General features: G+C 36.4%; 1 protein-coding gene across 2 annotated transcripts in view; it reads right to left on the bottom strand.

Moving 5' to 3' along the window:
- ATP13A5 (ATPase 13A5) overlaps positions 1 to 13,872 on the bottom strand; it is a 109,761-nt gene that overhangs the window by 1,498 nt on the left and 94,391 nt on the right. For both annotated transcript variants that reach the window (XM_079155745.1, XM_079155746.1), the window contains exons 26-29: positions 12,314 to 12,488; positions 9,670 to 9,872; positions 3,796 to 3,884; positions 1,438 to 1,518 (exon numbers count right to left, since the gene is read on the bottom strand). In XM_079155745.1, the coding sequence (XP_079011871.1) occupies positions 1,438 to 1,518; positions 3,796 to 3,884; positions 9,670 to 9,872; positions 12,314 to 12,488 (548 nt within the window). The remainder of the gene's footprint in view (positions 1 to 1,437; positions 1,519 to 3,795; positions 3,885 to 9,669; positions 9,873 to 12,313; positions 12,489 to 13,872) is intronic.

The raw sequence follows: 13,872 nt of genomic DNA, 5'->3' as shown, positions 1-13,872 counted from the left end.
TTGCCCAAAGCTTACGGCCTTTCACCTCTCCAGATTTCCTGGTTAAATCCTGGCTAGTGACTCACTTAGAATTCTTTTACTGTCAGACTGAAATGATAACAATATAAAGAAAAGGGGGAAAAAAAACCCAAAAAAACAATTAATCTTGCTACTTACTACCAGCCACATACAAGGTGCCAAATAAATGCATGTTAAAGGAATGGATGAGCTCTAGCAATCAACTGTTTTTTGTTTTTCATTTCTTAAGAAGAAATTTCATTTCTCTTTGTTCTCATGTTTATGCAATTTTTAAACACTTATAATAATAAAATTCATCCAATTTTGCATTCCACTGTTTACACTAGACAATGTCATGAAATTTTTGTGTAGCAATAGTCTTTTAAAAGTTTTTATTTAATTGCAGTAAGAACTCAGCTACAGTCTTAATAATCATCTTTAGTGACTGTATAACATTTCTTTAAACTGCTGTACAACTATTTAAATGCTTCACAATGCTTGAATCCTATATTTTGCCACTGTAGATACACTGTGATGAATATCTTCATACATGTAGGGGTTTTTTGTCTGCTTTTTTGGTTTAGGATTTTTTAAAATTATTTTATTGGTTCTTAGTTATATATGACAGCAGAATCCATTTGCTAAAATTATAGCAGCAGAGGATATATCTTATTCTTATTAGGACCCCATTCTTGTGGGTAAAATATAATATCAAAAATGGAACTTTGGAATTAAAGAATATGAAAAATTATTATTTAGCACAAGATATTATATATTTATATGTATATAGTACATATAATGTATAAATAATATATCTATATATTATAGGTATATAGATTCACATTTTAAAGTTTTGTTGATTCCTTTTCCCAAGGGTCTTACTTACATTACGTGACTCTTATTTATTTATTTGTTTTTCTAACCCTCCCTTTGAAAAGCAGCACCTGATCTTCATACTATGTGGGTAAAGACATGTAGCAACACCCATAGAAGACCAGTGTGAGAGGAGAAGACCTTCAAGGGTAGGAATTAACAAAAATAAGGGTGGCTTCCCATCTCTCTTCATCAGGGAAGGCCTCCTAAAGACAGCTATTCCCTCTAAAAGGTCCTACTGAATTTTAGCAATGCAAGGTCACCTCAGCTCTCTTAGATTATTGATATTAGAAAAGTACAATACCTTGCTTTCATGTGAGACAAAATTAGGGTTAATTTGATGTTTTCCTTTCTATGCAGAAAATACTAGCAGGCTTCAAAGAATTTTAAATCACTCTCTAGGGAATTTTCCCCACAGAGAACATGTAGTTAAAAAACAAAACAAAACATTAATAACTACTGTTTGGGGAGACCAAAGTAGTTGGTAAAACATGAGCATCTGTTGAGAATAAGACCATTTATTTGTTTATCTGTCCAGAAAAATAATAAGAGCCATACAGAAATTACCTCTACAAAGAAGGCAACACAGAACTGGGTAAGAGCTGCTACCAAAATTGAAACTCTCCATGATGTTACGGTTGGGATGAACTGTTGGCAAAAGAAATACCACCATTATGCAATACATTGCTTATGTTACACCTTAAAAATACACATATCAATTATCTTATTTAGTTTATGTGTTTGTCATAGTTCTCTGAGCTTGAGGAGGTGCACATTTCCTTCTCAATTTTACATATGAGAAAACTGGAGAGAGTGTCTTAACCAAGCACTGACTGAAAGTCAATAAGTAAAAAGCAGAGGCAGAGTCCAAATGAGAATGGACTCCGATCCCTTTTGACCTCCGATCCCTCCAAGGATGACAGTGTCTATCGAGTAAGTGTGCCCTGGGTGGCAGATGGGAGAAAGAGAACAACCACTTTGGAGCCTATGTGTCTCCACTTTTATCTTCTGAAAAATAGGGAAGAGGGTGTAAGATTGACTCCTTCATCTACTAATTGCTTTCTAACTTTCTTCTAGTTCAAAGCAAAATTCACTTGGAATTCACTTTTTCAGTAAAATTGACACATGGATCAAATCTAAGGGGGGGGGGGGGACAGAGATATAGGTTTATTTTGACAAACTAAAACAGTTTAGTGTTTTGAACAAATGTTCCTGGCCCCAAATTTAATGGCTTTATGAAAGTCTAACCACCCCACTTTAAAGATAAAAATGTATACATCAATCAACTATGCTTATTTAAAAGATGCAAGAGCCACAATTTCCCATGGTTGTATCCATAGTGAAAGAGTAGTTAGGTGGTCCCATTTCTGACCCTACAGAGTAGAATTTGGATGGATATTGTGTGTGGGATTGACCTTGATGTCCATAACCACAGCCTCCCATAGTGTCTAAATGCTCACCTTAAATTCTCATCCCTATCCTGATATGGGTTATTTCAGGGTACTATTTGGTCATTTTTTCCCCCAAGTAGAGACAGCCTTTATAAGCTTGTGAAACACTACATATTGGGTGGAAGGGTTGTTTGGCCAAGATAGATTAGATCCTAGTAGAGAATCTAGCCCATAAGGATCTCAGTGCGGCCATTACCCTGATCCATAAGGGCTCTTCTCCAACCCTTAACCCAGGAGGCACTCAATTTGGAATTACTTACACCATGGTCTTCCCTCCTAGCTTCTAAACTATGTGAGGGCTGTGAACACGTCTTACTTATCTTTGCACCAGGCATAGTCTGGAGCTCCACGATGTTTGGTAAATTAATGAATGGTCAGAGTTTTCATTTCCTAGCTGCTTCTTCCTCCATGGCTTCTCTGCTCTCACATAGAGCCTTCCTGCCATAATCTAACTGGTCTGTCTTAAATGCCCTCCAAAAAACCTTCAATGACTCCATGTTGGTCTTGGCATAAGACTCAAACTTCACTCACTGTCTTGTCTATCCAAGCCTTCCTTTAGTCTTCATTCTTTTCCCTCATAGTCCACAGCACACTGCCTCCCTTTTGGCAAACCTTCTAGCTCCTTTGTAAAGCAAACCTTGCTTTTGAAGTTTATCCCTGCCACCCTACATTCTTTGCATTCCCAAGACAGAAGAAGCATTTTCAGCTCCCTCTGCTTGTGCCTAGGTTGTTCTGTTGGAAACAGCCCTGTCTCCAACCTAGCAAAATGCAGCCACTTTTGGATCCCACCAAGCTGCATTCCCTCCATGAAGCCTTCCTTAACAGCCACAACCCAAAGTGGGCGCTCCTTCCTGTGTTCTTCCCAGTTCTACCTTTAGACTCTCTTCAAGCTTGGATGGCACCAGATGGCCCTGTCATCATCTCACTTATGTGTGGCTCATCTTCACAACCAAACTACAGCCTGAAAGTCAGGAGTCAACCCTTCTTTTTCTTTAATATCTCTCACTATAATGGGTCCAAGAATGGGTTTAATAACATGAGTTTAATTTTAACCCAGTATATCCTGGATCAAATGATGTTCACTGATATAAAACTCCATACAGTCAGTGTCTGACAGAACAAACATATCTACTTTTTCTTTATCCTCACAATTACATTATGAAAGATTTCTCTTATGTGTTTAAAAACATTAATTTTGGAGCATTATTGAATCAATGCATTAATTTTGTTGTATTTGTATAACATACAGAATAAAATATTCAAGCACAATATTTCAGGAATGAAAAGGATAAATGTGCCCAAATAATATGAAAACATATGTCAGATACAGAGATGTTATTTGTCTAAATATAAATAGTGTCACAACATTTAGTGGTCAGAGAGAATATGGGAATAACTTAGCTGCAGATTACAATGTAAATATGTTCCATGGCACACATGAATCATGTCAGATATGCAAATAAATGACACTTACCTCCATTCCATGATATATGTCTTGAAAATCAGAAAACAGAATGAAAATCGTGAGGCCCAAGGCAGATATCAGCAAAAATGAAAATATATCTGAAGAAACACCAAACATTATTTTTAGACGCTAAAAGAATGTTTCATATAATTTGGCACACATTGCAGAATCAATTATCCCTGTTGGGCAAACACTAGATACATCTTCAGATGCTTTGATATATGCTCATATGTTTTAAAATATGTTCAATGCTTATATGATAAAGGTGGTATCTTAAAATCTTTCCTTATGAGGCTGAGTAGAAGGATGTTCATTAAATGTATTATAGGAACCTCTGTAAGGGAGTTGCCTCAACTGTGGATTCCTGGAGGCTGGGACATCCTGCTATGACCATCTGAATGGTCACCAGAGAGGCCCTGGTGCACCTTTCTAGTGAGTCCTGCACATATGGAATGAGCAGTCAGGCTTCCTGGCAGCATCTCCTTCTTCGTTGCCAGCAGAATAAAGTCCAAGATTCTGTGATCAGTATTCAAGACCTTCCCCGGTTTTGTCCCCCAGCCTCTCTAAACTGACCTCTGACTGCTCTTTTTAGGTGCAAGAGGAAAGTTAAACCACAATTCCCTGCACAGTGTCCCAATTCTCCAGCTTCTGTGCCTTTGCTCATAAAATGCCCTGTGTAGGCAAAATTCTTCCTGTCTTGGCATATTCCATTTTATCCCACCTAATGAGCCCAGTTTAACTGGCATTTTCCTTTCAAAGGCTCCCTAATCCTCCTTTATGAAGTTTATTTCATGTGGTACATATCACACTCTGACTAATCTTAATTTAACTATTAGGCTATGATCACTTGAAAGCAATTTTGGATGTGGATGCAATTTTGGACTTGGAAAAATAAGTGAAACATGAGCACATACATCTGCTGAATTCCTTCTTTCCAACCTGCCCAAGCTGCTTTACTTTGGGAAGATAGACTTCCCCAGATGAACCGTCTCCAAGTCATTGTTCTTATCTGCTCAAGCCTACCATCTCCTGTTCGTCAGAGCTATTAGTACAGTGCTTCATTAATAGCCCTAGAAATGTCTTTGATAGGAATATCATCTTTAGGCCAAAACACTAGAACTTAATTGGTGTAGTCATGATATAAATGATTCTTATAATCCTCACAAATTAAAAAATAACCACCAACCACCAGGGTTTCCCTTGAATTCTCCCAATGCCATTTATTCCAGTGCTGATGGCGGCTTACTGCAAACTCTGTAGTATACCAACTGAAAATCTGAGGCAAGTGCTCCTCTACAGGAGACTCTACTTTTGAAGCCACCAGAGTTCTGCCTTCACCCTCACGCATCTACACCCGCCCCAGGGCTCATCCATTCCTTACTTCTTGCGTATGACTTGGTGCCGGACTTCTCAAAAGAATGTCCAGGGTTGTTCCAGAAGAGTGTGAGGCAGGGAGGAGAAATATGGGAATTGCATCTCCCCAGAGAAAACAATCTGACCATGTTCATGGTGATAAGAAGATCCCAGGATATGGCTATATGGCTTTTACATATACTTCATTGTTTTGGAGGGTCAGGGACTCAGAATCTGGCAAGAGAAGGATGCCTCAAAAAGGCCTTGTCCTCACTAGCAACTCAGCTGAGTGCTATGGGCATCACTCTGTCCTCAGACTAGCGACCTGCGAACAAGAACCTCTTCTTTACTTCAGCTTTGGTTGCAAAACGCACTGAAGACTTGAAGTGAATTTTTGCCCTCTGGTTAGTTGCTGTTGATAAGGAAGCCTGAAAAGGGCTCTGTGAATGCAGGCCTGGGAAGATAAGTCCTGAACAAGCCATTAGAGTTTCTTTTCAAACAAGGAGAGGGCTAGTGGAAATCCATATGTTTCCATAAAATATTAAATCTGTGCTTTTTCTATATCTTATCATTACAAAGCTGAGCTTCTGTTAAAGGTTTACAAGGGCAAAGATTTTTCTGTTATTTCAAAATAAAATTGCTTGTATGCTGTGTCTTACTAATTCCAAGGAGTTCCGATCTATGACCTTCAGATTATGATTTCAAAGATTATGTTTGTTAGAACATTTATTTATAAAACTTTTATTTTTCATTTAGAATTATGATGTTTGTCATAGGGGGTTCAGTTTCCCTTTAAGCTTAAAGGGAACTTAAGCTTAAGTATAACTAATCTGGCTCTAATTTACTCAATTTGTATAAAAGTACATTGTAGCTACTGTTAAAGTACTAGCTAGTGAATATATTCTCCTTGTAAAATACATTTCCAATTCAAAATGAGGACTTTAAGAAATTAACTTTAAAATATAAAGCAGAATCTTAATTTGTTGTGACAAAAAATCAAGGGTCCTTGCAAACATGAAAAATTCAGGAACAAATTTATAGAAAATGTAAAATTAGAGGAAGATCTTAGCATTTCTTCAAATCCTTTAACAATACAGCTATACAAAGGTTAAAAAAAGGCAAGAAGGTAGAGAATTCAAATAATATAATGGCTGAAAATTGTTTGATATAATCACTGTACATTTTTAACTCAGAAATAGAAACCTACTCTTATACTGTGACTTGCTTAGAAAATTAAAGTGTAGAGCTTAGGCCATGCAAAGTATGAAACTGCCATAGATTGTCAGTAATGACAATAATTTAGATATTATTGACAAAATTTAAATGAAAAAATCCCTCCCAGTGTATAAAAAACTTCTAAAAATCTGTTGGGTCAAAAAGAAAATCAACATGTATTGAGAGAAGTAGTAGCAGGAGAAAGAAAACAAGATCCTTTCCCTCTTAACAACTAAAAGTCACTATTCTGAAAACCACTGGGCCAGAGGGGAAAGTAGGACCTAACAAGAGACACGAAGAAAGTAACCCAAACTGTTATTATTAGGCCTGAATACTTTCCTAGCTTTACAAAAGTGAAAGAAATAACATAAATTATGAAATAGTCTCAAACACACACACACACATCAAAATAAGTAAAAGAGGGAAAAGCAAACCTTCATAATTTAGAAAACAGAAAGCACGCTATATTAAATCTGAGAGTTGAGCCTTTAAAAAGAACCAGCAAAAAAATACATTTCAGGTGGAAATGGAAAACAGCACATTGGAATGAAGTTAATATGAGGAACTATTAAGAGTTGCAGAAGGCATTGAAGACTAAGAAAATACCACTCACTATTCTATGCCAAGATTTAGTAATAGAAAGAAAATTGCAATATGTGGGCAAAATGTTATTTAAAAAAAATTAAAAAGAGGATAATCTAAATGAACCCTTAAAAAATATTTCAAAGCAAGAAATTAGAGTCAGATTATTTTTCTAGTGATTTCTTGCAAATTGGCAAAGAAAGAATCATTCCTACCCACAAAAAATTTTATAGAGGAAAGAAAAAGTTAAAGAAGTTCCAAATCTATTACCTCAACCTAACAAAACCCTACACAAAAAACTTAAGAATTCCACATGAAATGTAGATTTAAAAAAAAAAAAACTGTAAAATTCAACTGAATAAATGTATAATCTACCACAAATGAGGAGGATCTGCTCAAGAAGACAATTCAATAATCAGCTTATTAATATAACACATAATAGCAGTAAGTAAAAAGAAAAGAATAATAATCTCAGTAGATCATGGAAAGTCATCTATGAAAGATATCTCCTGTTTTTGATTTAAAAATACTATTGATTAACTGTAAAAGTAGGGCATTTTCTTTACATGAGGTAGGCTACCTTGTACCAGTATTCAGTCATATTTATGAATGAAAACTATTAGAACTATTTCTATCAAGGGGTGGAGCTCTCTGCTATCCTGCTATTATTTAAGATTGTCCTAGAAGTTCTGGACTATTCTAAGATAGAAAATAGGGACATGTATTCTGGCTATAGGAAATAAAGAAGGAACATTATGGCTGGTAATTATTAGTACCTGTCTTTCTAGAACACTCAGGACTCAGGGATTTTTAGCAAAGTAGAGAAAAGGTCCTGGATAGACAACAAATGTAAATGACACCAAATACCCTTCTCATGAATAGCAATAACCAGTTAGAACAATATATGGGAAAAAGTCATTCACAAAATAAACAAAAATATAAAACACTTAAGTTAGTTTGTTAAAAATGAAAAATCTATAATAGAGAAAACTGCAAATATTTACTAGGAGACATAAAAGAAAGCATGAATGAGTAGGAGACATAACATGCTCCTAAAGGAAAGGCTAAGTTGCATAAACTTATAAATTGTTCTCAAAGGGGACATTTAAAAACCTGACAATTTATTCTACAGATTATTTGGAGGACAAAACACAGGAAAGAAAAGTAAGAAATTCTGGAAAATGAGGAAAAATGAGGCTACACTAATCTTTCTACTTATTAAATTAATCCTATAAAATTATAATTTTTAAAGTGCAGTGATAGATCAAAAATAGACTGGCTGGCATATGAATGGAACAAAAAAGACAGTTTGGAGTAAATTACATACATATATATAACTTATATAAGTGTAATATATAAATTTATCTAATATGAATTATAAGAAAATTAAAAATGCATGTGAATGCAGGTATGATGAAGTTGGTATTGTGTTTAGTTGGGGAACAAAAGAATGAAAAGATATTAAATACTCAATAGTCAAAAAAGTCTTCTGGGGAAACTGATTGACTATTTGGATAAACTAATTTGATCCCTACCATAAAAATGTACCAAAATTATATTAGATTTTTTTTAAAAAAGCATCAAAAGAAATTTTTTGAACTACATATTTGATTTTCTATCCCATTTTATAATTACAAAAACTTTCTGTGTATAAAGGAAATGGGGAACAAGCCCACAAAGGATTAAATAGCTTCCACAAGTAACAAGGAAAATAACAGTAATCCAATAGAAAAGTAGGTTTAAAAAATGTACATAGACATTTTACAGAAGAAGAGATGGCTAGTAATATGAAAATATATTTAATCCTCATGAGAATCAAAAATTTGCAAATTAAAACCAAATGAGAGATCATGTTTAAAAAGTCTTATCAGATTGACAAAATTTGTCTTCTTTATATCCCATGTTGGATACGCTGCCTGAAGCAAACCCTCTCCAAAGGACTGATAGGACTGAAAATTGGCACAAGCTTTCTGGAAAGCAATGTAAGTTTTATATCAAAAGTGTTTATAATACTGAAATATTGGAACCAGTTGCACTGTAGACAGGGTGACCATGAGTCCTCTTTTGCTCAACCACTTGCTGTTTGAGCCCAGCATGATTATCATGGTGTTTCTTTTCACTCTCAGCAGTGTCTGTCTTTTGGAACAGAACATGTTCTCTGACTTTTCTGCTTAAAGGTCTTGATTGTAGCTTTAAAAAGTTTTTTTTTTTTTTTTCTGTTTTTTAGGGAGGGAGGTTCATCTTTATTCTACTTAGATGGATATACTGGGAAGTAAATAAGAATTTTTGAGCACCTCATAAAAGTGCTGGACCCTTTTACATAAAATGCCTCATGCAGTTCTCACTCATGACTCGCTTCCTACAGAGGAGGAAATAGGGGCCCAGAATGAATAGTTAAGGTAACTTCCTCAATATTTTAAAGTTACCGAGGGGTCAACTTGTATTTGAATTGGTTAAAAGCCTTTTACAAAGCAGCGTGGCATACATGTTGGTACTTAAAATGATTCTTGGTGGCTCCCAATAGGACAGGACTCGTGTGCCTGTTGAATACTGTCTGTTCATCTGTGAATGAGCAAGTTTCTGCCCATGGACTCTCCCACCCACGACCATCGCATCCAATATTTGTTCTGAAATAATGCAATTATTTTCTCCTTCATTAGTGACTTACAACTCCAGGAAGGGTGAGGAAGAGAGAAGTATTCAGAACAAAAAAATTAAACTTTATATACTTACAGTTTGTGTAGATAGGTTTTCGAAATGGCTTTCCCTTAGAAAAGATGAATGCTACCGTGATACAGTTGATGGTGGTGATGGGCCACAGTGTAGTACTCTCAAAACTTAAAATTGAACCAGGAACCAGAGTTGCATTTCCAGTCCAGTTTCTTTCCAAACTCACAGTGGATGAGAAATTACTTTGGTTGGCCAGAAAGCACTCACTACAAGAGAATTGCCAGCATTTATGGGACTTTTAATTCTATTTTTATCCATTAGGTGAAAAAAAAATAGTTAATCACTACCATGGGACCTCAGCTTTCAACCTGTTCCAGCTGGTAACTACCAAGAAATATTTTGTTCACTTCTGGCAGTGACGAAGCAGAAATAAAACTCAGAGGATGTCGGGATTGTTCTGTGGCACTCCATTAAGAACAAGTAATCTGTCCTGAAAGGGCTTGGATGACAATTTTCTCTAGAATTTCTTTCCATTCAAAGAGTAAATGTACCATGCGAATTGGATGTGTGTGTGTTTCTTTTTCATGCATCAGAAGCCTCCTGTATCCTGAGTTTGAATGTCTATACTCCAACCCTCTCTCCTTATATAGGAAAAATCTTCCTAAACGTGATGCTCTTCCTATCGTGAGATGTCCATGATGCCATTTTGCCAATAAATTAAGGAAACTTCTCAGATTGATCTAGGAGACCTTCACATTCCTTTTCAACCTCCCAACCCCTTTTAGTCACTCCTCTCACACTCCTTACTCCTGACAGATGGGATCATTCCCTGTTCCTAAATGTCACGGTTTGCAAACTTGTTGAGTTGGTATGCTCCCTTTAATTGAAGTAACACCTACCTTTCAAACATCTCTATATTTAAAATTATGTTTGCTGGGAAGTGAATCTAGTGCATCCTATTCTTCCTTCTATTGCTCATTTAGCTCATTGTTTTGCAATGAATTTGTTAATATATTATTATTTTCCACCTGAGGGGTATGGTTTCCTTGAACATAAAATTTTTCTTTTGATTTTGTTTATTTTGTTTTACTTAAATTTATAACAAATCCTCAGGCACTGTATAGTGGGGTCATATAATATTTACTGAGAAAAATGCTTTCTCAAGATCCAGGATTTCCCAGGCTTGACCAGTCTGTTTTCAGTGTTCTTCTTCTTTCTTCTTTCTTCTTTCTTCTCCTTCCTCCTTCCTCCTTCCTCCTCCTCCTCCTCCTCCTCCTCCTCCTCCTCCTCCTCCTCCTTCTCAATAATGAAAACTACACGTTATTTTCCATAAGCTTTCTTCTTTAACTTGAAAGTTTATAATTACTATTATAACTTTATCAGTGAGATTCATTCTCCAACTGTCAGTTGGAGAATGTAAGAGAATTGGAGAATGTAAATTCAAATGTAAGACTTAATCACTGTCCTGGGCTCCCTAGGGTCAAGAAATGTAGGTGTCCAGTTAATGTTTGCAAACAAAGGACCAGAATTCACATTCTTGCACATGCAAAAAAATAGATTAGATGTCCTGAATTACAGAGTTTAACACCAGAGTACCTAGTCCAACCCACTCGCATCATACAGAAGCAAGCTGAGGGCTAGTATTGAATAGAGGTTAGGGATAGAAACAGAACTATCCTGATTTCCTGTCCACCCACCATTTGCCACACTGTATTGTCCCCTGTTTTTTGATGTCTCTGCCTGTATGCACTCCAATTTAGGGGGAAATCTGGTTTTGAAACGGAATAGCATTCTATACTTTAAGTAATACCTGAATTGCTGAATTTGAGGTTAAATGACAACCTTAGACATCATTTGGTAGTCTCCGATATGAATTTCGCTGATTTCTGGGTTTCTGATATCTTCACTATCACAAAGCTGGGGGGACTGGGGTGTGTGTGCATGTGCTTTTCTGGAAAGCTATTTTCCTCTTTTCTTTTAGGGTCAGGGAGTCTTCCTCAGAAAAATTAAAGTTTTCTCATCTACAATAAAGTTTTCTTCATCTTACCTTCGATTTATATAGTTAAAGGAAGAAAGGTCAGGAGGTGAAGAGATTTTTCCTGTGTCTAGAGTTCCCGTTCCATCAGAACAATGATACCATCAACTAACAATTAATTGTAATGTTCACTGGAAAAACTCAAATTAATTTAAGCAAACCTCTCTGCATGTCTGTTTCAGGGACCAGCAAACTACAGCCCCCAGGCCAATACAATGCACCACCTGTTTTTAAACACAAAGCTTTACTGGAACACAGCCACACCCACTTTTATTTACATATTGTCTATGGCTGCCTTTGCACTACAACAGTGAAACTGACTAGTTGCAACAGAGACTATCTAGATCACAGATTCTAAAACATCTACTGTGTGGCTTATCTACAGGAAATGTTTCCCAGCCCCTGCTCCACAGAAATCCAAACCACCATAGAATAATTCACACCACTGACCTGCTGATAGACCTACATACAGATCAACCAGCAGTGTGACAGATCTTCCCCACCCTCTCCACCTGACTCATCCAGGACACCACAATCAACTGTGTTGTTTTATCACTTGCGTTTTGCAGCTTGGAGACTCAATTTTTGTTAATTAAAATTTTAGGATATATGCTCAAACCAAGTTATATCTGATTACATCATCAGAATGGAAAGCTAAGAAAACAAACTCACCTGTCTCGGTAGACCTCACAATACCAGGGCTGTTGCTTCACATGGAGAAATGCACAGATCTGTACAATGCAAGTGAAACAGGAATTCAAGAAGATGGAGAGCAGCAAAGGGGGAGAGAGGAGCTGTCCCGCTGGTCGATACGGAGCCAGCTTTGGGTAGGCATGAGTTGAACTCACTGAAAGACAAGCATATTTTTTCCTTTACAATTTCATCATTAAGATTAAAAGATTGAGATGCACATTATCTTGAGTCTTGCATTGGAATTTGGATTCAGCAAACATGAATTTAAGGTTTATAACTACATAAGCACAATTATACCAGCTTTGTCTCTTCCATACTTCACCCTTAGAAATGAAATGTACTAAAAAGCCTATAATTAGTACAATTATCATATCACATGGCACACATATTTTTTTCACAACCAAACCAACCAGGGATGGTGTGTAAAAGAGGAAGATGGCCTTCCACATGGGGTATGCAGCACTAATATTACGTCCCAGTGATGACAGGAAAGTGGAGAATCAGAATAAGTAGGCATTTTTCTAGACGCATCTTCATATTCTTGGTAATTAAAGAAAGCACTCTGTCTATTAGTCATTCAACCAATGTTCTCTGAGCACTTTGATAGGCCAGGCACTATTTAGATGCTAGAAGTGTGTTCTCTTTCTTCCTGGAAACACACATAAATGGTAGTTTTAAATGCATTCCATTCAGTTAGAAAAAAGAACCCAAAGGAAAAAAACCTTGCTTCTAGATGTGAGTGGTGTATTTTTGGTCCCAGGATTTATTTTTTCAATCTAAAGGATTGGAAATGGGCAGTTACAAAGAATAATTATTTTTTAAAAAGATGGCTACATCCTTCTTAGAAGTTATGTATTCTACCAAGCCAATGAAAATGAAATGCACTTAACTTCTTGAGACAGAGCAGATAAGAAATATGGAGAAGTCAGGAATTAGAAACGTCACTTTTAAAAATTATCCATCACAGTCCCTCCTTCCTCCATTCTTGCCCCCTTCACACCCCCAACTATGTGTCATCATCCGCTTATCAGTGAGATTATTCGTCCTTTGGTTTTTTGAGACTGGCTGATCTCACTTAGCGTGATATTCTCCAAATTCATTCATTTGCTACAAATGCCATAATTTTATTATTCTTTATGGCGGATAATATTCCATTGTATGTATATACTACAGTTTCTTTATCTATTCATCAACTGAAGGGCATCTAGGTTGATTCCACAATCTAGCTATTGTGAATTGAGCAACAATGAACATTGATGTGACTGCATCACACAGTAGTATGCTGATTTTAAGTCCTTTGGGTATAGGCCAAGGAGTGGGATAACTGGGTCAAATGGTGGTTCCATTCCAAGTTTTCTAAGGAATTGCCATATGGTTTTCCAGAGTGGCTGCACTAATTTGCAGCCCCACCAGCAATGTATGAGTGTACCTTTTCCCCCACATCCTCACCAACACCTATTGTTGCTTGAATTCTTGATAATCACCATTCTAATTGGGATGAAATAGAATTTTAGGGTAGTTTTGATTTGCATTTCTCT

Source organism: Sciurus vulgaris (assembly GCF_902686455.1).
Source record: "Sciurus vulgaris genome assembly, chromosome: 10".
Classification (NCBI taxonomy): Eukaryota; Metazoa; Chordata; class Mammalia; order Rodentia; family Sciuridae; genus Sciurus; species Sciurus vulgaris.
This window is presented reverse-complemented; position numbering and strand designations above follow the sequence as displayed.